The 23,099-nt window shown below is 58.4% G+C and overlaps 2 protein-coding genes across 11 annotated transcripts; one reads left to right on the top strand and one right to left on the bottom strand.

Moving 5' to 3' along the window:
* Window positions 1–1,993: 1,993 nt before the first annotated feature.
* On the top strand, window positions 1,994–2,908 carry TREX2 (three prime repair exonuclease 2). Its single transcript, XM_028482173.1, is given in 3 exon segments — window positions 1,994–2,273; window positions 2,275–2,638; window positions 2,641–2,908. Coding segments are annotated over 3 exon segments (747 nt in total). The 5' UTR covers window positions 1,994–2,129; the 3' UTR covers window positions 2,880–2,908.
* A 7,980-nt stretch (window positions 2,909–10,888) lies between these two features.
* On the bottom strand, window positions 10,889–20,689 carry ZFP92 (ZFP92 zinc finger protein). Of its 10 annotated transcripts, none has more exons than XM_028482775.2 (5): window positions 20,095–20,689; window positions 15,322–15,452; window positions 15,004–15,088; window positions 13,834–13,938; window positions 10,889–13,494 (listed from the first exon to the last, which is right to left on the bottom strand). In XM_028482775.2, the coding sequence occupies exons 2-5, from the start codon at window positions 15,352–15,354 to the stop codon at window positions 12,227–12,229; spliced, it is 1,491 nt and encodes a 496-aa protein (XP_028338576.1). In that variant the 5' UTR covers window positions 15,355–15,452; window positions 20,095–20,689; the 3' UTR covers window positions 10,889–12,226. The 10 variants fall into 10 exon arrangements, with proteins under 10 accessions (XP_028338576.1, XP_028338577.1, XP_028338572.1 ...); XM_028482776.2 differs by having other exon boundaries at window positions 15,004–15,084; window positions 20,095–20,688; XM_028482771.2 differs by having other exon boundaries at window positions 15,004–15,130; window positions 15,322–15,476; window positions 20,095–20,687.
* Window positions 20,690–23,099: the final 2,410 nt, after the last annotated feature.

The following is a 23,099-nucleotide window of genomic DNA, read 5'->3' as shown; positions in this document are numbered from 1 at the left end:
CTGCCTGTCCCACGAGCCGCCGCCGCGCCCCGTCCCGACCTCTGGCTGAATGCCCCCCGCCCTGTTCCGCTGCCCTCCCCTGGGGCCGGCCCTGGGGATGCCCCGTGAGGTCGCCTGGCCGCTGGCGCGCACCGCGTCTGGGTCGCGGCCAGTGGAGCGTGTGCTGCCTCCTCCTCCCTCCCCAGGTCACCCGGCACTGGCCTGGGGGAGTTTTGCCGGTGGCCTGACTGGTTGGCCAGGAAGCTGTTCTCTGTATCTCCGTGAGCAGGGCGCCCTTCACAGCCACCCCCTCCCTCCAAGCGCGGCAGCGGCCGCAACTGGTGGGGCCCCGCCTCCCTCGCCCAGCGGCAGGCGAAGGCGGTGGGGGAGGGGCGTCCCTCAGCGCTTGGTCGCCGCCTGCCTGCGCCCACGCTGTCCTGCCCCGCATCTGCATCTTCGTCTCCCCCAGGCCCCCGTGGCTGCTGCAGACAAGGGGGCTGCTGCAGACAAGGGGGCTCCAGGGGCTGGGCGCCGGGCCCCCTCCCGCCGGGGCTGCCAGAGCCCCCGGGCCTGGTCCCCTGCCTGCCTGGGGCATCCCCCACGTGGCTGCCGCGGGAGCTGGGAGGACGGGCAGGCCCCTGGGCACCACAGTCCAGGTTCACTGGCAGCTGCACAGACCAGGGGACTCTGGAGGACCTGCGGCGGGAGACTGGGCCTGTGCGCGCCGCTGCCAAGTGCTGGCATGTCCTGCCCCGGGAGGAGGCCCTGGGCATGATGTCACCGCTTCCTGGATCACGGAGGGCCTTCTCCTTCCCCTCCTGTTCTGACTGTGCCCTTCACCCCTGACTGAGCCATTCGGGCTGGGAAGGCCCCGGAGCCTGGGGCCTCGGGCTGGGGCTGGGGTGCCTCTGGGCTGCCCCTGCCCCCGCTCTCACAGGGCTCCTTCCCCGGCAGCCTCCGCTAAAGGCTCCTGAGAAGCTCTGGGGCATTATATCTGAGAAACGGATACCACCTCCCATTCCTGGTGGAAGATGAGCCCGCAGCAAGGCCTGTCCTTACAGCTCACTTCAGCTTCACGAGGGGCAGCTGGCTGCCTGGTGACAGAGGGAGCTGTGCCTTGGAGATGCCCCTGTGGGAGATGCCCCAGCCTGGGCCTGGGCGTTGAACCTAAGTCAGACTGGGAGGCAGGGCTGGGCGGAGGGCCCGGGCTTCCTCCTCGCACCTGTGACAACACGTTCCTTCGGCCTGGGCTGCGCTCCTCGCTTGTCGTCGTTGGGAGCCCGCCTGCGGCCCAGGAGCTGGATTTCCGATCTGTAAACACGGGGCGTGTGTCCCAGCGGCCGTGGGCCAGCGAGGGGGCCGTGAGCCGGCCGCACAGCTCCTGCAGCCTCAGGCCTCCTGCTTGCCCGACGGGCGGCTGGGGGTGGGCCGCGGCCACAGATTAAAGGCCGCTCCGAGCAGCCTGTGCGGAGACAGGTACCCAACAGCCCAGGAAGCCGAGCAGCGCCCGCTCCCGCTAAGCCAGCATGGCAGCTGCCGGGGGCCCGGAGACAGGCGGGGGGCCGGGTTGGGGCCAGCACCCGCGTGCCAGGGCACAGGCCAAGCCAGGGAGGCTGGGGGTCACCATGAGGGCTTTCTCAGGTGCCCGCCTGTGTGCGTCCCGGCAGCCGACCCCAGGGGTGCGTACCCGGGGCGCTGTGCCTGAGGCTCCCGGCCTCTGTGTGTCAGCGACCGTGCCATCTTGGGCTGCAGCTCCCCAAGTCCCCAGTGCCATGGACCTGGCATACTCTTCCTGTCCATGTGCTGGAGGCAGGGGGCAGAGGCCTCCGGGCCGGGGTCTGGGCACATCAGGCCTTCCGTATGCTGTTTACTAGCTGGTAGTAGTGGGGCTGGTCGGGGAGGGACTGAAGGACACGATGGATGAGGTGACAAGCCCCCTAGGACGCCTCACCCTGGACAGAAGTAACAGGTCCTGCTCTCTGGGTCCCAGCTTGGGAAGTGGCAGGAAGTGAACCCAGAAGGGTTGGAACCTTGGCCATGGGCACGGCTGTGGGTGGCCAGCTCCAGGCACCCCCATCTCTTTGGCCCTCAGGTTTTGTGCCTGTTGTTTGGGCAGCTGTAGGCTTCACTGTCCTTGTGAAAACATCACCATGTCCAAGCGACCCCGGGCTGAGACCTTCGTCTTCTTGGACCCGGAAGCCACCGGGCTCGCCAGCGTGGACCCCGAGATCGCCGAGATCTCCCTGTTTGCCGTCCACCGCTCCTCGCTGGAGAACCCCGAGCGCGATGAGTCTTGACGCCCCGGTGCCGCCCCAGGTCCCGGACAAGCTCACGCTCTGCATGAGCAAGGAGCACCCCTTCACTGCCAAGGCCAGCGAGATCACCGGCCTGAGCAGCGAGGGCCTGGCCAGGTGCCAGAAGGCTGGCTTTGCTGGCGCTCTGGTGCGGACGTCGCAGGCCTTCCTGAGCCGCCAGGAGGGCCCCTTGTGCCTCGTGGCCCACAACGGCTTTGATTATGACTTCCCCTGCTGTGCACGGAGCTGCCTGGATATGCTGCCGGCGCCGCGGGGCCTGGACCGTGCCCACAGCCATGGCACCCGGGCCCAGGGCGGCAAGGGTTACAGCCCGGGCAGCCTCTTCCGCCGCTACTTCCAGGCGGAGCTGAGGGCCGCGTGCACACCCGGCTCATGGTCTTCCTGCACCGCGCCGCTGAGCTGCTCGCCTGGGCTGCAGCAGGGCAGTGCCAGCCTCCACCGTTCAGCCGGGCCATGTGGCCTGGAGCTGGCCCCGGGCCAGTACCTTGCTGCCCCTCCTGGCGGGCCTGTGCGCCTGCCAGGCCTGCCCCTGGCCCCCGCCGAACCTGCCCCGCAGCCCTAGCCCCGTCTTTCAATAAACATTGACAACTGCTCACCGGCTGGCTTTCGCTTGCTCTCCCCGCTACACCCTGCCCGGAGTGGGCCCAGAGGGAGCCAGGCCCGGGGCACGAGCAGAGCGCCCCAGGGCTGCCCCCTTGTGGCCTTTCTCTGTGGTGAGCCTGGTCCAAGGGGCCGGCAGGCTGGGGCTGGACCTCAAGCCACGGGCCTCTGCCCTGGCTGGTCTCCTACTGTGCCGTCGACGATCACCCCTGCTCTGCCTTGTCACCCCAGAGACCTAAGAAACCAGCGAGCAGGACCGAAGGGACATCTGTGTGGCCCGAATCCGTGTCGAGGAGACAGAGGGAAGAGGGGCTGTAGCCCCGGCCCCCGGGGGCAAAGCCCCACTCCTTCCTTTCCTGGAGCCCCTGTCCCGGCTCTGCGAGGGGCAGCGGGGTGAAATGATACGGTAGGTCCGGGGGGAGGGCGGAGGTGCAGGGGAAGGGCCTGAAAGGCACACGTCAAGCATGAGGGGTGGGTACCACGGGGGCTCCAGGCTGCCCCGCGCTCCAGGTGACCCAGAGCGCAAAGGAGACGTGGCTGGCTGGCGCATTGAGGGCGACAGCTTGGAAGGAGCCCGTTCTGGGCCCCGTGTCCCTCGTGGCACAGCCCGAGGAGGGCCGCTAACCTGCCTCTGGGCCCCCACCTGTGTCACCAAAGGACGGGGCAAGGCAGGGGCGGGCTGTCCAGGACGCAGAGAGCAGGTGAGAAGGGGTGGGGGTGGGGGGCGGCCACGCCCAGCAGTGACTCACACGAGCAAAGGCTTGAGCTTTGAGCCAGCCGGGCTGTCCAGGAACACTGACTAGAGCCCCTGCAGCGTGCAAGGTGGGAGACTGGCGTGGCCAGGACACAGGCTGGCAGGCATGGGGCGGGTGCGCCGTAAGGGAAAGATCCACGGGGAACCGTTTGGGAGCGTGGTCTGTGCACTGCCCCCCGCCCCAGGAGAGCACGCATCCGGGAGAGGGCCAGGGCAGGGCCTTGGTCCAGGAGCCCGTGGCAGGTGGAGCCGAGAGAGAGGGGCGCCGTGAGGGTGCAGGCGGCCAGGGCCCCTCAGATCCCCTGGTGCCCGGGCAGGGCCGGCTTCCCATATCTGACCGGGCAGGCTCCCGGCCACAGACCCAATGAGCGGTTGAGGCCAAGAGGGCCCCTCCAGGCCCGAGTGGGTGGGTCGAAGGCCTGATCTGTGGCCACTGCCGCTGTGGTCTCGGGTTTCGTGCCCTCTCACCTTTTGAGGGCCCAGGTGCTACTCCCTCACCCGTCCCCGCTCTCCTGGCCTCAGGTGCCCTCCCCAAGCCCGTGCTCGGACTGGCCAGGCCAAGCCGTGTGCCTTCTGTGCCGAGCAGACAGGCTGGGACCTGCCCCCCTGCTGTCTGAAAGCTGTGATGCGCTGATACATGGTGACAAGTAAATGTAAGCCTATTTGTGTGTGTGTGCGTGCCTGCGCACGCGTGTGTGCGGCGTATTTATTTCTCTGTCTCTCTGTGTTTGTCTCTATACACGTGCACACAGATACATCCAGATGTATGTAAGTTTATTATAAACTGTACTGACATAAAGGATGCAAGCACGCAGTTTACGAATAAAATCTACAAATTATATAAAATATACAATAAAATATACGATACACTGTTTCTAAATTCCATATGGCCAGTTGAGTCTCACCGAAATCCCTTCGGTTGACTTGACAAACTGTTGTATTTGTACCTGACCCACGGTTGCAACTGATGGCTGAGTGCGGTTCCCACATATACATCGGTGGGTACTTTCACTGATCTTACTGAGACAGAAATGAAACAACAAAGGTGTGTGTCGGAACCTCGCCTGTTCGTTGGTGACATGAGCAAAATCTCTGCCGAATTGGATAGTAGTTTTTGATATTGGAAGTTTTTCCTTTTTTCTTTTCTTTCTTTTTTTTTTTTTTGCTATTCACAATGTAGTTACTACAGACTCAAGTCTACACCATCAACTGAACAATAACAGATGAAGCCCTGGTTTGTAGGCTGTGCTGATTCCTGTGGGGTAAACACTCCCACCAGGCCACGTTCAAGCTACTCATGTGCCAGACATCATTGAACGTGTGGTTGAGAAGAGATTCTGGGTGGTGCACAGTGACATGGGTATGAGCGGGGAAATAAGACATGATGAATTTTGAGTATCTCCTTGGTTTTTTTTTTTTGCGGTAGGCGGGCCTCTCACGGCTGCGGCCTCTCCCGTTGCGGAGCACAGGCTCCGGACGCGCAGGCTCAGCGGCCACGGCTCACGGGCCCAGCCGCTCCGCGGCGTGTGGGATCTTCCCGGACCGGGGCGCGAACCCGTGTCCCCTGCCAACTTGACACAGAAACCCTCCAGCACAATGACCTCCTCCGTGGAGATGGACCCGCACACTTTGCAAAGTGACCGCCCACCACTGATTCCTTCATCTCCTCTTCTTTCCTGAGGCCTCTGTCCTGTGTGGTGTGCTAGGCAGTTTCTGTGTCCTCACTCTCCTTTCCCTGCTGGGTGAGTGGCTGTGTGGGAACAGGACCCACTGGCTGCAGCGCCCCTGGCCTGCACATGTCTCCAGATTCCAGCTTCCAGAGTTGCCCCCCTTCCGACGGAGTGTCCCTGGGGGGAATTCAGGATGGAGGAAAACAGGATATACTACTGACCCTAGACAGTTACGATGCCTATCAAGGGAATGATTTCGGTGAGCCCAGACTCTTGCATCTCTCCACACAAAGGAAAGCACGGTTAACTTGAGATGGCTGGTTTTTGAGATTAGCAGTAATCTTTTGATGTTTGACTGACTACATGTTTTTTGTTTGTTTGTTTTTTAAAGCAAAACTTCCTGTATATCGTGGCTCCTCCTTTACCTCTTCGGAACAGTTCCTCAGAGCTCTCTGAAGGCCTGTCTCTCGGGCTATAGTCCTTAGTAATGCCCCCAAATAAAACAAAATTCTCAACTTTTAGGTTGTGGGTTTTTTTGGTTTTTTTTTTTTCAGTCGACAATCCATTTCTGCTGTGGCTGGTTCCTTCTGTTCGGAAGCTTCTAAGAGGTTCTTGTTTTCCGGGGATTTCAGGAATGTTCGCTTGGCAATGCCTGGGCCTCAGGCACCCAGTCTGGTTTGGAGCTTGGTGAGCCCACCCACTGTGTAGACGAGGGGTGAGCTGTGACAGTCACCGCGTCCCAGGGAGGCCAGGAGGGGAGGGTGGGGCCCCGCACCTCCGTGGGCCCAGCTCTGCCCGGCATCGGTCCTTGCCGCAGACCTCAGATCTACGTCCTCCCACTTAGGCCCCCTCCCCGTGGACCCTGCCCACCCAGGGTCCTCTCCACGAAAGTGGAAAAGAAAGCAAACAGCTTCACTACTGAATAAGCATTAAACCCAACTGCCTGCCATATGCCCATCTCGGGCCGCCGCTCATGAGGTCGCAAGGCCGGAAGGAAACCTCAGCCTTTTATCCAGCCAGGCAGTACTTCCTAAGATCGCCCGTCCTAGTTCAGGGCAAGTTCTCCTGGTAATCAGGGTGGCCCTCTGTGCTGGTGAATTGCCTTTATCCTCCGGACAATGAAAGCTTTCTCTTGGCCTGGAGCGGAGCTAGGGTACCTTCCTGAAGGTTTGCGTTTCAAGGAGGTGGTGCCGGGGCCCTGAAGAAGAGCCTTCCTGGGCTGTAAGGCCGGCAGGAGGCTTACTTAGGTTCACAAAGATTCACATACGTCTCAAATGGCCATTTGAGACGTATGTAAATCATCTCCCTGCTTCTCGAAGGGGGAGGTGGCGCACCTACGTGCTCTAAGGAAAGGGAGGTGAGAGAGGTTTCCTTCCAGCAGCTCGGCTGAAGCTTTGCCAGGCTCTCCACCGCCAGTGTCGGCCTGCAGGGCTCCTGCAGCCCCGCGGCGGCCCTCCGGCCCTCGGAGGCCTCCAGCCTGTGGACTCGCTGGGCCGGTGCCGGGGGAGCTCCGGCAGAGGCTGCACAACATCCCCCCTCGGCCGCCCTGCGGATCCTCAGGTGCTGCCCCGCCGGCTCGAAGCCTCTCTGCCCGCTCACCCCCTGACCCCGGCAGCTCGGGCACACGGAGCAAGGAATCAACCTTCCCCCTCACACGTGCCTACCCTGGCCCGGGCCCCACGGTGGTGAGGAGAGGGACCCGGCGGTCGGGAGGGAGCCTCGGCTCTCGGTGATGTAAGCAGATTTTGCCGTGGGAGAGCCTGGGTGCTGGGTCCTGCCCCTACCCACCCTGTTCCCCAACTCTGTGACCGGAAGAATTACCTCACAGGTCAACCTCAGTTTCCTCCTCTGTAAAATGGAAACGGTTCAGTGGTGCCAGGAGGATGGACCACAGCCACAGGGCCGGGCACGCAGCAGCTGGGCAGTGGGCGTCAGCTAAGACACAGCTCCTGCTACTTGGGAGCCTGGCCTAGATGCTTGGCATGTCCTCTTCTCGTCATGGCCTCTGACCCTACACGCTGCCCCGGCTCCCTGGGCTTCGGAATGTTCCTGTCTCTAAATGGGGGCCTCCCTGCACTCCGTGAACGTGACCTTATCTGGAGAAAGGGTCTCTGCAGATACATGACAAATCTTGAGATGAGGTCCCCCTGGATTAGCTGGGTGGGTCCCAAATCCAATGACAAGATATCCCTACGGGAGACAGGAGAGGAGACACAGACACGGAGGAGGAGGCGAAAGATTTGAACGGACACTTCGCCCAGGAAGATATGAGCGTGGCTGACAAGGACACTAAAAGGTGCCCAACACCATCAGTCATCGGGGAAATGCAAATCAAAACCACACGTGATACCACTTCACGCCCACCAGGAGGCCTAGAATCAAAAAGATGGACAAAAACAAGTGTTGGGGACGACATGGAAAATTGGACCCCTCATACGCTGCCGGTGCGAAGGTAGCATGATGCGACTGCTTTGGAAAACAGTTGCACATAGAGTTACCACGGGACCCAGCAATTCCACTCCTAGCGATATACCCAAGAGAAAGGAAAACATCTGTCCACACAAAATCTCGCACACAAATGTTAACAGCAGCTTTATTTGTGAAGGCCAAAACCTGGAAACAACCCAAATGTCCATCAACAGGCACCGTGGTCCATCCACACGATGGAACAAGACTCAGCGATAAAAAACGAAGGATTGATATACACACGACAACCCGGATGAACTCCAAAATCATTATACTAAGAGGCCAGGCAAGAAGAGTGCATACTGCATGATTCCATTTACACAGAATTCTAGAAAAGGCAAACTAATGAGTACTGATAGAAAGGGCAGTGGTTGTGGGGACGGGGTGGGGGGAAGGAAGGGGCAGGAAGGAGGGAGCACCCAGAGGACAAGGCAACTTTCCAGGGTGACGGGCGTATGTTTACCGTCTTCACTGCTGTGATGGTTTTACAGGTGGATACCCGTCAAAACTCATCCAATTGTACAATTTAAATATGTGCAGTTTCTTGTACACCAATTATACGTCTATAAGGCTGTCAAGAGAGATGAAGAATCAGCAACCTTCAAATCCTGGAGGGCCCCTGTGTTGTGAAGTCACACACACACTGAGGCTAGCATAAGAGAAAACGATCTAAGCTTTCCAGATATTTGTTGTAACTCCCAGGGCAAGTGGGAGTTCCCCAAAGTGCCATTTGAGGCTGCTGCCATTCACTGCCATAGGTGAACCCCCAATGAGCATCAGAACTGTCTAGATGACTCTAGTGTGTATACTTGGTGGTCATCCATGTGTAAATTCACACACTCCAGCAGTTATCATCTGCGTCAGGAACCAGCTAGAGACCAAACTTCTTCATCCGGCATCCCTGGCTCTCTGCCCTCCGGTTCTAATGACCTTTTACCCTATGACTGCCCTACAGAAAGCCCTCCGCCCTCTGCTTCCTGTCCTGAGAGTTCACCTGCTACTTAGTCCTACCCTGACCTCCAGAGACGGCGTGTTACCCCTTGCTACCTAACCAGGCGTAGACTTAGCAGCCCCAACTGAAAGCCACTGTGTGCCGCCGCCGAGGAAGGGAGTGAAGACGGAGGGTCCTGGCAGCTTCACAAAGCAGAGCAAGTCTTGCAGGCAATCTAAGCGAAGGTTCTAAGACACCACCCATGCCGTTTCAGGGTGGCTGCCCTTGGTCCCCGTGCAGCTCCACTTCAAGGGTTCCCGCCCTCCCTTTGCAGGGGCCAAGGGGCGCCCAGACATGCTCTCTCGGCTTCCCCCGTCTAGGTCAGCGGCCTCTCCTGAGACCTTTCACCCAATTGCTAGCCGTTACTTCAAACCGCAGTAGATGCCGTCTCCACCAGAGGGTGCCGTTCAAGGCCAACACCCAGACCTTCCTTATTTGTCTGCACCCAGAGCAAATGAATTCAGTTGGGACAGTTTAACAGTTACGTGAAGATACTGCCACGGCACTTAAACAGCTCTTGAAAAGTGTCCAAAGTTTCAAAGAGCAAATGATGTGCTCTGGGCTGGTCCAGCGTCCTGCAAGTTCATCTCTGGAGTGGAAGCCCAGTCCAGAGGCGTGAAGGGGCTGGCATCCAGGGACGTTGTGGTGGCGGCGGGGCGGGGGGGGGGGGGTGCCTGGAAAGCAGACAGGACATCCCCCAGAGTCTCAGCTTTTATACTCCAATCGTCGTCAGAAAGCAAGTGTGGGCCACCATCGCAAGTCCCCCACCCTGCCTGGTGGGAGCCCGCTTTCAAGGCACTGTAGAGGGAAAAATGCAAGCATCCTCTCCAGACACTCTCTGGCTGATTCCACGTGACACCCGTTCAGTTTCTGTTGCACATCTGATTGATGATCACATCTAAAAGAAAACGATACTCAAAACTGCATCAGAGTGAACATCTAATGATCAGGAGTGAGGTTAGATGGAGAACGGACAAACCAAAGACGCATTACTATTGTAAACGTCATGTATCTGGGTAAGCATTTGGAGACCTTGGAGCCTTTCAGGGCACTCCGAGACCAGAGTGCAGGTGCCTGGCATGTCTCCCGGCAAGTCCACTTTCTGTTGAAAGCACTGGACATCACGACCCCGGCCCCCAGTATCTAGTCATCTCTGGGTGGGTCCAGGTGAAAAAAAGGCACTCACGTTAAAAATCGGGTTAGCTTATCCAGCAGAACCAATGGGATGATGCTATGCTGGGGAGATACAACTCTTCTTTATTAAAAGTTGGTTACTGACTGGCCCATAAGAGCGAAGCTGTTCACTTCCTAGAGCGCTGGAAACGGACAGCAGGGCGCACGGATCTACGCTCTTACCGGGGCCTGTCACACAGCAATTGTTGCCCCGATCCTGGGCAGCCCCGGCTGAACAAAAGAGACCGGAGCCCAAGCACAAGGCCTCGGGCACCGTCCCCTGCTCTGCGTGGGGACTGGTCCACTGAAGCCGTGCTGCCCGAGCAAACATTGTGGGCACCTCATATAAACACATGCCTCCCAGCTACCTTACCATGGATTTCAAAGACACCACTCCGAATACTTCTTTTTCTATCAGAAAACCCAAGGTTGCAGATACTTTCCATTGCCGCAAGGTAAGGCTGGAGCCGACTGTGGTCTAGAACCTGAGTTCAATGTGCTAAGGGGGCAGCGCTCATTTCATAAGTATTTACTAAGTGCCAAGCTCTGGGCTCAAAGACAACGTGACACGCAGAGCACAAGGAGGCTATGAGACAAGAGCAAGTTACAACTCTGGAACTTTCCATAAGTCACAAGTGTGTACAGTCACTTTAATATATCTATATAAAACTCCTCGAGCTCTATCTCTGTCTCTCTCACTTCTGCAGTTGTCCTAGCAGTTGGAGCTCCAAGCAGCACGCACAGAAGGGGCCCTGTATTTCCAGGCTTTCCCACACCCTCCTGACGGGGCCTGGCCCTCCCCTGTCTGCAGGGAAAGTGCGCTCTTCTCAAAGGGCCAGTGCGGGGCCTCCATCACACCCACCTGCCCTCGGGCAGCCTGTGGCGGTGGTGAAGGGCGCTGGAAGGAGGTGGCGAGCCAACTGGGACGCCGGGCTGAGGACGGAAAGCGGCAGTGTGAGCAGCCTAGGATGGAACCTGCCAGCAGCTGTCCCCGTGGCAGCACGAGGTCTCCCTGGCGACTCTCCCATGGCCTGCGGTAAAGTGCCATTTGAAGGGTCCACCCTGTGCCTACGGGGCTAAGGCCGGGGGCGGGGGAGTGAGAAGAGGGGACAGCACACTGACTGGTGTCAGGCCTGGGGCGGCCCCCTCTCTCCTGCCTGAGGCCGTCTCAGAGAGTTGGACAGATTCTTATTTAAGGAGTGATTACCTGACACTTGCATATGGCAAAAATCTCTATTTTTGACTTGCATTACCCCTGCAGGCAAAAACATTCAAAGCAACTGAACCTCTAACATTTTAAGAAATGTCACGTGAAAGAGAGCTGAGGAGAGAGAGCCATTACTGGGCACGCTCTGTGCAAATTCCTAACCCGGCCGCTTTCCTCCTGATTGGCACCAGCCACAAGGGACGGCTGCTGCAGGGGGAGCAGCTAACTTTGGAGCTTTAGGCACTGAGGGTGGGGAGAAGGGGCAGAGAGGCCAGTGCGGCCTTTGCAGGCAGGGTCTGAAGGCAGCAGGTGGGGTGAGCCCAGGGGCTCAGGGTGCGGGGAGGAGACCAAAGGCAGCAGGGCAGCTGGTGGCAGCTGGGAGGGACCAGAGCCAAAGGGCTCCTCTCTTGGGGCGGAGAAGCCGAGAGTCTCCGGGCCTCATCCTCTCCGCAGGACCCAGGCCAGTCATCCGGCAGACTCCCTTGAGCTCCCAGAAGCAGGGCGTCCTGTGCCTTCCCGCCGAGGAGATGCCACTCTCCAGGGGCTGCCGTCGCGGGCACGTGCAGTTGCCTGAGTCCTTTTTCAGACCATTTCTTGATGAATTTTAGGTGATGTCACAGTCCAGCCACAGCCTCGCTGTGGAGCCCACAAATTTTGAATGCCCTCAGGTCCCTCCCACTATTAAGCTCTTAAAGGATTAAAGTGCTTTTCGTGTCTTCTACCTGGAAATGCTAACAAGTCTTTGGGTGAACTGAAGGCCCCCACGAGAGGAGATGGGCCACTCCTCCCTAGTTCAAGGCACCCGCTCCCTCCCACCCACAGCACTCAGGCCCCAGGCACATGGGGCAAGAGCAGTTTCAGCGGCTCCAGGGTGGAATACAAATGTGCGTGCACCTCGGCGGCACACACACGCCCGTGTGCACCGCATAGGAGCTGGCACGGGCGCGGGGGCCCGTCTGCCTGCGGCGCACTTGGTGCTTCAGTCGCAGCATTATCAACGAGCAAAGGGAGGGGGATGAGGTGGGGAAGGTGGGCCTCATTTTAAAGCCAGCCCTCCCACGGTGCACCCCGTCAGAAGGCGCTGGGGGCGGTGGCATGGGCGGAGCCTGGACGGAGTTTCTCGTCCTCGGGGCGGGGCTCCGCAGTGGCTCTCCAGAGGGCCAGGCAGGCCGGCGCCTTTTCTGAGTTGCTCCCCTCCGAGAGCTTCCTTCCGCGGTAAGTTTTCGGCTTCCGGCCGAGCTGCGGTTTCCCTTTGGAAGCCTGGCCGCAGTGGCCGCAGGCACCGGGCTGCAGGCTGCCGTGGGTGCGCCGGTGCTCCACGAGGACGGAGCCGCTGCGGAACACCCTCCTGCAGTCTTGACACTTGTGGGGTCTCTCCTCGCTGTGCACCACCTGGTGCTTGAAGAGGTTGGATCGCCGGCTGAAGGTCTTCCCGCACTCGCTGCACTCATAGGGCTTCTCGCCGCTGTGCACCCGCCGGTGCTGGCTGAGGCCCGAGCGCCCCCGGAAGGCCTTCCCGCACTCCTTGCACTCAAATGGCTTCTCCCCACTGTGGATGCGCTGGTGGTGAATGAGCTGGGAGATGCCCTTGAAGGCTTTCGGGCACTGGCTGCACGTGTAGGGCTTCTCACCGCTGTGTGTGCGCTGGTGCTCGATGAGGTTGGAGCTCCTGCTGAAGGCCTTGCTGCACACGCTGCACGTGTAGGGCCGCTCGCCGCTGTGGATGCGCTGGTGCTCAAGGAGCGCGAAGCTGCGCCGGAAGAGTTTCCCGCACTCGCCGCACTCGTAGGGCTTCTCACCGCTGTGGATGATCTGGTGCTTGATGAGGTTGGAGCTGCGTGTGAAAGTCTTCCCGCACTCGCCGCACGCATAGGGCTTCTCACCGCTGTGGATGCGCTGGTGCTCCAGGAGCGCGAAGCTGCGCCGGAAGAGTTTCCCGCACTCGCCACACTCATAGGGCTTCTCGCCACTGTGGATGATCCGGTGCTTGATGAGGTTGGAGCTCCGGCTGAAGGATTTCCCACACTGATGACACAGGAACTGTTTCTCTGCGCCTTTGGAACCCTGCTGCCTTAGAACCAAATCCTGCCTACCTCTGCAGCTACTTCTCTGTATCTCTCTTTCCTCACCTGGAGAGCTGCCTTGGCCTTTCTCCCTGGGAGGGTCACCCCTGCTGAAACCTGTCTGTGGACAATAGGCATGTTTCCGTCTGTGCTCAAGTGTTTCCTCTGACCACCCGGCTACCTGGCCCTTGTTGCCACCCTGAAGGTCAGCCCCTGCAAGTTCTTCTGGACAATTTTTCTGCTTTGAAATTATTGGTTTGCTCTTCATCCTGTCACCTGTAAAGACAGAGAGCACCAACCAGTGTCACTCCCTCCCTGGGTCTCTATTTAGGTTTGTTCTTCACCCTCACCCTCACTCCAAGGCTGAGAAGAGCTGAATCAGGAGTTGAGGACGAGGGAGAAGAAGCAAGATAACTGTCAGCAGACAGGAGGGCAAGAGGGGAGGAGATGGCAACGAGCTAGAAATATCAGAGCTGGTGTGAGACAGGGGACTCCATGACAGATTTAAATCTGCCACGAAAGAGCATGTCCCACCCAAAGTGGCCATGCCACACTCCATCAGCCGCTGCTCTTTGCCAGTGGCTTAGGCAAGCCGACAAAGTGCCCCTCACTCACCTGCCTGCATTCCTGTGGTGGTCCCCATCCTGTGGACGTCTGCTACCCAGGGCCCCTCTCCTCGCTCTAGCCGGGAGACCAGGTGAGGCTTGGAGGATGAAAACCCTGTCCGTGGAAAGGAAGCAGGTTAGTCACTCCTGGACTCAGTCCAGCCTTAGTATCTTCAGGAACAGAGAATGAAGAACTCTCTAGAAAGTGCCACTGGGAAGGTCCAGAGAAACGGCAGAGTCCCTCTAAGGAAGCAAGGCGCTCTGAGTGTACAGGGGCCAGGCATGCACGGTGAATCTTAAGTAGGCGGTGATTCAGCCCAAGAGGATAATGATGTTATTATTTGGCCTGCAGGACGGGCTGGCTTGTGGGAAATGGGGGATCAGTGTGGAGACCCTGAAGGACAAACAGAGGGTTGGAGCAAGGCCCCAGAGAGTATCAAGAAGCAGACAGAGCTGAAGGGCTGCCTGTGCCCCGAAAGCCAAAGCCCCCTGTTTCACCATCAAACACAGCAGATGTCTCTGTTCCTTCTGCCAGACTCCACTGAGGAATCCACAACTTCCCTGGGGAACCCCAGATCTGCCTGATAAGGGTCAAAAACAACCAAGGGGAAGAAGCTAGTCTTCCTCTGTGGGGTTAGATGACTGAGGTGGAATCTGTAGAGTCTAAAAGAAGAAACAGAACAAAAGGATCCCCTGCAACCCCGAAGGCAGGGGTGCAGTGGGGGAGCCTGCCCCAGCTCTTTCCCGATTTCTCCAAGTCCTGGGCCTCTATGTCCTGCGCTCTCTGTGGCTTGATGCAAGGAACAGATGCTTGAAAACCCTAGAACATGAAACGAATGTAAAAGGCAACCTTGGTAAAAATGAAATAAGTATACATTAATGTATATAAATATTCAAGACTAATTTGCATCTATCTTTTGGGTAGAAGAGATTTAGCTAACTCGTGATTTTATATCAAAATAAGTTTGACGGGGGCCCACGCATTTACCTAAAACACCTACAAGCCCAAACCATTTAGCTAAACACTGTGCTACTGAGGTAAAAGTTGGGCGTCAATGGATTACTGACCTGATGGGGAAATGCATGTATTCTTGGACTCACAGTAACCAACTAGCAAAGAAGCTCAGAAATAAACAGTTCAGACACAGGGTGGGAGCCTGGCTGTGTGTGAGGTCCTTACCCAGTGACACCAAGTGGTGGTAGTTCTCCAGCATCACTCGCTTGTACAGCATCCTCTGTCTGAGATCCAGAAGCTTCCATTCTGTCTTGGTGAAGTACACAGACACGTCCTCAAAAGATACTGGCACCTAAAACAACCCATCTGTGGCTTCAGGGGAATTCACCTCCGTGGGCCCCAGGATGAGCTGGCAGCAACTAAACATGGGGTGGGGTGGGGGCCCTGGAGAGCTCGGCAATAGCTGTGAGGATGGGACAGGAGGAAGCGGCGGAGAGAGGCTGCTGGGGGAGATGCCGCCCACAGTCAGGGAGCCCCACTCACCTTGCGTCTGGCCATCAGGAGCATGGCTGCCATCGCAGGGGTGCAGAGACGCTAATGTGGAGAGAGCCAGGTGTGAGCTGAGCCCATGCGCTGAGTGTGACCTTGTCCAGATAGGGTTCCAATCAGAGCTGCTGGGGGATAGGACTTCAGCATATCTTTTGTGGGGGAGGCACAATTCAACCCATAACACTTTCTCAAACTGAGCTTCTGTCCCCTCTCTTCACCAGACAAGGGTTCTGTCTCCTCGTGCTGGGCCTGCCTAGCCAGGCTTTCAAGGCAGTGTGTTTCTTCTTTCCTTTTTCTCATTTCCTTCCTCTCTCAGCCCTCCTCCCACGTGGCCAGTGCCCCAATCCTGACTTTCTCGCCATCCCTGGAAGCCCCACTGCCGCCCCCTTGCCCCCTGAGTCAGGGTTCTTAAAGAAAAACTCCAGGGGGAGGGTGATGGTGGTGTGATGAATTGGGAGTTTGGGATTGAGATATATACACTACTATGTATAAAACAGAGAATTAATAAGAACCTGTTGTATAAAAAAATTAAATTAAATTAAATTTAAAAAAAAAACAACAAGAAAAACTCCAAACACACATACCTCCTTCACCTGCAAACAGACTTGCTCTCAAGGAAAGAGAAAGACCAAGCTAGTGGGATGCAAGAGGGAGGCGCCCCCCCCGCCCATCGCTGGGGGAGGGGTAGCGTTCAGGCCGAGAGCTGCAGGCTGGGGGTGAATAAAGAGAGTAGCTGGCCAATGGCATGGCCCATACCCGGCCCTGAGATGGGCCCTAGCTGGGCGGTCATGGTGCTGAAAATTGGAGCGGGGTGAGGGGGTGGGAGGGGCAGAAGGTGAGGCTGCTCGGGGCTCACGCTAAGGCAGGGAGAGCGTGTCACCAACCAAGTGCACAGAACCAGATTTCTCCACATCAGCCCTCAATGCCAGAAGACAGTGGGGCAAAAGAAAGTTTGCTCCAGGGATACGTCCACCCAACTGGCGGCCACAACACGGGAGTCGCGGGCGGCGGAGCGGAGGAGACAGGCAGTGGCAGGGGGAGGGGAGAGGGGGCGTCACAGCCTGGTTTTGCCCCAGGAGAGAGGGCAAGCTGTCAGTTAACACCGGCCCAGAATAAATAAATGAATGCACGTCTGATGGAGAAGTTTATACTAATCAGAGAGAAGGAATCTCTTAAGGTCGAATGGATGCCAAAACCATTAGGTGAAGCCTGAGGGGAAGGGTCGGCCACATGATGTCTTCCCCGTTTACTGCCGGTCACAAGAGAGGAAGCGAACCTAATGGTGGGACAGAAGTGGGATGTCCCCTTGGTGGGGATGCCCAGGAGGGCTCTTGCCAAAGCCTGACCTGATTCTCATGCAGCCTTGGGACCCAGCGTCCAGTTTACAGAGGACCTTGGGGACAGAGAGACCAGTTAAAGGCACCACAAGGGAGGCGCCCCATGCAGAAGGTGGGCTGTTCCCTGGTCTCCTCTGCAAATCAGTGTCACGGGGGAAAGAGGAGGCTGGGTAGGGAGATTGTTCCGGATGAAAAGAGATTTAAGGGGCCAAGTGCAATGGGAGTCTTTGATGAGATGCTGGCGTGAACGAAAGAGGAGTCAAAGGCATTGCGGAGAGTGGAGGCTGAGAGCGGGGCCACTGCTGCCCATGTGTTGGATGGATAGTGGTACCAGGTCATGGAAGAAAATGTCCTTTTCAAGAGACGCATCGCACCATTTGGGGAGAAAAGGGCGTGTGAAGTGACTTTAAAGTGCTTCAACGAATACAAAAGACAGAAGGCAAGAGAGGGAGGGAGGGAGGGAGGAAGAGAGAGAGCGAGAGCGAGAGCGAGAGAGAGAGAGAGAGAGAGAGAGAGAGAGAGAGAGAGAGAGAGAGAGCGAGAGGCGCTAAGGCAAGCTGGAGGCCACTGCTAACCCTGGGAGGTGGGTACACGGGCTTGGTTAGACTAGTCGAGAGAGAGAGAGAGAGAGAGCGAGAGGCGCTAAGGCAAGCTGGAGGCCACTGCTAACCCTGGGAGGTGGGTACACGGGCTTGGTTAGACTAGTCTCTCTACTTGTCTGTTTGCTTGACAGTGTTCAGAATTAAAAGGGAAAATAGTCTAGGGGTCCCTCAGTAAGTAAACAGAGTTATCATCTGACCCAGCAATCCCACTCCTGGGTATATGCTCAAAAGAATCGAAAACAGTGTTCTCACAAAAATGTCCACCCATGTGAATTAACTGCAGCACAATTCACAATCGCCCAAAGGTGGAAACAACCCAAACGTCCATCAACAGAAGAGTAGATAACAAACCACGGTCTAGACACACGATGGAATACTATTTGGCCCCAAAGACGGATGAAATACTGATCCACGCCACCATGTGGATGGACCCAGTGTCACGATGCTAAGTGAAAAAAGCCAGACACAGGCACAAAAGGCCGCAGACTGCATGATTCTATTTATATGATGTAATATAATATTTCACAAGAGCTTTCTTGACCTAGTTTTGAAGTTATGACTAGAAACTCTTTCTCCTTGGCCTTCGCAAGCAGTTTGCTAAGCTTGTGAAGTTTCCCACCCCACCTACCTCCCATATCAAAGCCCCTCTCTCCGGGGCCACTAAACCCACGCCCCAAACCCTCCTTATCGGGGTCTCACACTCGGTGGCCAGGTACCAGACAACCGGAGACAGCTCCTACGCACCGGAGCCTGAGAAACCATTCAAACTGGCCACTGCCCAGGGACCCCAAGGACACTAGCTACCCCTACCCAGGTGCGCCATCTCTCCAGAGTGTCGGTGTCCTGTGGTTCGCTATAAAAAAAACCTTTAAATCTTATAAAACATACGACACGTCCAGGGAGTCCTAGGTAAATCCAGAGAGTCAGAGAGCAGATCTGGGTGCCAGGGGCTAGGATTGCGTGGGGTGGGGGGGTGGTGACTGCTTCATGAGGACAGGGTTTCTTTTGGGGGTGATAAAAATATTTTAGAGGTCGACGGTGGTGATGGCTGCACAAAGTTGCAAATATACTTAATGTCGCTGTCAAGTGGTCATCCTTTTGTCCACAGGCCAGACATGTTTCACTGGGACACACCATCAGTCACAGGGGGACCTGTGCCAGGTCACCATCCTGGAAAGAGACACGACAAGCCCTGTCCTCACAGATCCTAGTGCCCGATCACCCCCGGGTGGTAACGGGGAGACACTCCCAAGCAGGAATGGAAGGAAGGATATGGAAGGAGCTTGCGGAACTGGAGAGTGGCTTCTCCTGAGACCCTTTGACGTCGGTGGGCCTCCAGAGCGGAGGAGAATCTGAAGGATGATTCTAGGCCCTGACGCTCAGATTTCCCTGAAGTAGGACACCGGGCACGCAGGTGAGGGTCCCTCAGATAGCAGCACTTGGGGCAAGAAGCTGGGAAGGCCCCGGGAGCCAGGGTAACTGGGTGCCCCCCCACACACACCGGTCCGCCCCACGGAGGGGAGCAGGCCCCCAGGCCGCTCGCCGAACCCAGCCGCAGTAAAGCCCAGTATACGCGGAGGAGGCGGCGGGACGGGGAGAGCCTGAAACGACGTGGCCCCCAAAGGGAGAAGAAGCCAATGGGCTTCAGCGTTGATGTCTTTGGAAGACCACGAGATGGGGCTATTTCCCCAGAAAAAGAAAACGGAAAACAAACAAACAAACAAACAACAACAGGAAGGGCATTCATCAATGCCACTTAGGCCGGATCAGGAATCGGGGCTTTCTCGTCCGCGAGGAGGGACAGGCAGGGCCACTAGGGCTGGGCTTCTTCCTTCCGGCTGCAACTTCCTCTGGTGTTTGGTACCTCAAGACCCCAACTGCCTCCTCTCAGCCCCACGCAGCATTCCCTGAGACCTGTGTCACCTGCCACGCACCCGGTGGAAAGGGCGGAGGCCCCAGGCCGTGGGGGGCCCAGCCTCAGCCCGGAGCAGAGATCCAGCCTGGGAGCTGCCCCAGGTCAGCCCAGGGCCGTCCCTGCTGCCCGGCCAAGCAGAGCCCTCTGAGGAGCAACTCTGCAAGCCGTTGTCTCCAGGGCCTGCCCTTCCGGGGGCAGACGCTGACCCGGACAGGAAGAGGCCACCTGCTACCAGCCCTTCCTGGGGTGCCCATCTCCTGACCTGGCCCTCTTTTGCTCTCCCCGCTCCGGCCACGCACCAGGCCACTCCTGCCTTCGCACCGGCTGTTCCCTCTCCCCAGAATGCTCTCTCACCTCCTCCAAGGTTTTCGGAAATGTTGCCTTCTAACCACACTACTTAAACTCGCAGCCCGACCGCTCACCTCCCTTCCCTTGCTCCATTTCCCCCCCGCGACGCTTAGCACTGGTTAGCGTACTCTGTAATTCTTCATTTGAAACGTCGACTCTTTATTGCCTCTGTCCTGCCACTCGACTTGGACCCCCGAGCAGGGCTTCGCGGTCTTGTTCGCTGAGGAGCTATCTGCAGTGCCCGCAGCCTGGCCCGCAGGCGTGCTTCGCAGCTGCCTGTTGGACGGGAGGGCTGCCACAGCCGGCCCTGCATGGCAGCCCCGCACACTTTCCCGCTCGGCCAGCTCAGCTCTTGCCCGCGCGGTCCTTCCGTCCGGCCCCTGGCTTCCTCTTCTCGGACCTTCCCCGCCAACACTCCACACCACCAAGGGGCACAGCCCCCCAACCCTGAGAGCCGCGGGCGCACGTCCCGGCCGCCTCCGGGCCCACGCCTGCGGACGGTTCGCCAGGTGGCCCCGGGCAGGAGTGCCGCGACCTCACGCAGAGGCGCCAGATGCAAACTTACCAGGCAGCCTGGCGTCGGGATGCTCTCCCGCCAGCCCCAGAATCAGCGGCGAACCGCAGTCAGAGGAGAGGAGCTGGGAAACACGGGCTGCCCTTCCCCGGCGGGCGAAGGGGGCGGCCCCGAGGGCCGGCCGGCAGCTCTCCGCGCTCGCGCTCGCCACCTCCTAGGGCGTCCCTCGGCCACCTGCCGAGAGCGGGCTCGCGGGCCTCTGGGCTGTCCTTCCCTCCTCCCCCTGCCCCAGCCTCCGGGCAGGCCCGAGGCCAAGGCCGCCGCCTCCGAGAAGCCCTCCGGGGCAGCGCCCCCGGGGGGCGGCGGGGCTCCTGGCTGCGTCTCGACCTCGCAGCTGGGCGCCGCTCGGGAGGCGCGTTCTGAGCGGCCGTCCGTCAGTCCAGCGCGGACGAGCGGGGCCGAGGCACGGGCGGGGCCGGGGCGGCGGCGGCGTGGGAACGGGGCGCGGGGGTGGGGTGGGGTGGGGGCACGGAGCATGCGCGGCGCGGCGGGAGGAAGGGACGGCCCCGTGCCCGCCCCGGCGCGCCCCGTGGGGGTTCTGGCCTGGCCCACTGCGCAGCCCGGGGCACTTCCGCTTTCAGTCTGGGCTGCTTCGAGGGCTCAGGGTCGCAGTGGTCCGTCCACCGCAGTCCCCCAAGGGGACAGGGGAGGGGCAGTGTTGGCCGCGCACCTCCCACGTCTCAGACTCTGGGGCTCTACTTTACGTCCGTCTATCCATCCGTCCATCCATCTGGGACCCACGGGATCCCTGCGGGGTAGTCAGCACCAAGTGGCCCAGCCATGGCACCCCAATAAGGGACCAGCCCACTTGAGTCAGGAGGGCCAAGATAAGAAAGTGAGGGCAGTGAGAGGGGATTTGGGGGAGAGCGGTGTGCAGACAGATGGAGAAGGAGTAGTGAAGAGCTACTGGGTGCATTGGTCTTTCCCTTGGTCCCCGCCTGTGACTGTCAAACCGGGCCACAGGGTAGGCATTGGGGTCTGCATTTTCCCACAGGACTGGGGTTGAAATCCAGGGCTGCCTGTGCACATGCCTGCCGTTGCCAGTGATGAGTTCCTCCCGCAGTTAGGAATATGGGAAAAAGACTGCGGACGAAAAGCAACAAGGAAAAACAGCCGGATGGCATGTTCTGTCCGTCCCCGCCCCGGCTGTTGGGAATCGAGCGCAAGGTGGGTACCTTTCCTTACACAACCAGAGCTCAGGCATCTTCTTCTCTTCAAATGGGCCCTGGCCTGGAGAGTGCAGGCCTGCAGTGAGAAGCCCCACCCCCCAAGCTGATGCTCCCAGGACAGCAGCTGCCCGCCCCTGGCTTGTAGGGGAGAAGCTGGGATCCCCACTCAGGGTGCTTCTGGCCTCAGGGAGCAGGGTTCTCACGGGGCCAAGTGCAGCACAGCTTCGGGGGCCCTCCCGTGGAGCAGAGGCAGGGAGGTCCCCCGTGGCCCTTGGTTGTGCGCTCTGAGGCCCAATCTTGTCCTCTCGCCAGCAGTCTGGCTAGCCAGGCCTGGTCCTGGGCTCTAGAGGTATAATGGGGTGAATGATAGCCCCTCAAAAGATATGTGCACGCCCTAACTCCCAGAACCTGTGAATGTTTTCCGGGAAAAAACTCTTTGTAGATGTGATGAAATTAAGAATCTCAACGTGAGATCATTCTGGATGATCCAGGTGAGCCTTAAATCCAATGACAAGTGTTCTTATAAGAGACAGAAGAGGAGAGACGCAGACACAGAGGAGAAGCCACTTGAAGGCAAACGCAGAGACTGGAGAGATGTGGCCACAAGCCCAGGGTAAGGCAGCCCCTGTGGCTTTGAGCAATTATTAGAGAGCCTTGGCGCCCAGCCTTCACGGAAGGAGGGAGTGAGGGCCTGAGGCTGGGAGGTGGGGCTCTGGGAGCTTTCCATGGTCTCCTATTTCTGTCCCTAGCCCAAACCTCTCCTCAGAGCCCTTGCCCCTTATAGCCAGCTGCCTTCCTGTCATCTCCACTTTGATGCCTCCAACTCATATGTCCAAAACAGAACTCATGATTTTCCACACAGGCTCTTGCTCTTCCTGAGTCCTCAGCCACAGTGACTGGAACCCCCGTACACCCGTGTCACACGCCAGAAATCAGAGACGTGTCCCTCACTCGCCTTCCACATCTGATCATCCACGGTGTTTGGTTAGTTCTCCACATGTCTTAGGTCTGTTATGTCTGCCCTATCGGCTCAGCTCTATGACACGGCCACTACTATTGTTCAGGCCACCATCATCTCTCCCAGGACAACCCCAACTGCCCCTTGATAGACTTTCTGCATCCACTCTGTGCCCCGCCCCCCCCCATAATTCTTCCACAAGGAAGCAAGAGAAAACACCTGAAAATATGTGCTCATGTCACACACACACACACACACACACACACACGAGTGCACTTGCATGTCTGACTTCAAACTTTTCAGTGGGTTCCTAACTCTTAGGTAAAGACCAACCCCTTCCTGACGCTCATGAGGACTGCACGGCCCGTTCTCTAGCTTCAGTACATGGTGTTCTTTCTCTGTGTCTCTGTGTCTCTGTGTGTGTGTGTGTGTGTGTGTGTGTCTCTCGCTCTCGCTCTCCCTCCCTCCCTCTCTCCCTCTCTGCTCCAGCCACACACCGTGTTCCTTTCAGCCCCAGGACTGAAACTTTACACTTGCATTTCACTCAGCTGATGTGGAGCACACCTCCCACAAGAGAAGCAGAAGATGCCAGGTGTGCGGTCTCCCAGCTTCCCCTGCAGCCAGGAGGACCCGGGCACGGGACTGGGACCCACCAATCAGATGCGCCCGCTGCCGACCGAGTCGGGCCAGAGCTGGGAGGAGCAGGGGCCACATAGATCCCACTCGGGGGGGCAGGTGGTGGCATGGCGGTCCTGGCAGCACCCAAGTCCCGCAGGGGTGGTGCAAACCACAGTGTCCAGCCCAGCAGCGTGGCACGGTTCGGAGCCTTGTTCCTCTCTGCAAAGCCCCCGGGCCTGGCTCTCCAGCCC

The sequence above is a fragment of the Physeter macrocephalus genome, chromosome 21 (assembly GCF_002837175.3).
Source record: "Physeter macrocephalus isolate SW-GA chromosome 21, ASM283717v5, whole genome shotgun sequence".
In the NCBI taxonomy this organism is placed as follows: Eukaryota; Metazoa; Chordata; class Mammalia; order Artiodactyla; family Physeteridae; genus Physeter; species Physeter macrocephalus.
Note: the sequence above shows the minus strand (reverse complement) of the source record. Positions and strands in the feature narration are given on the sequence as shown.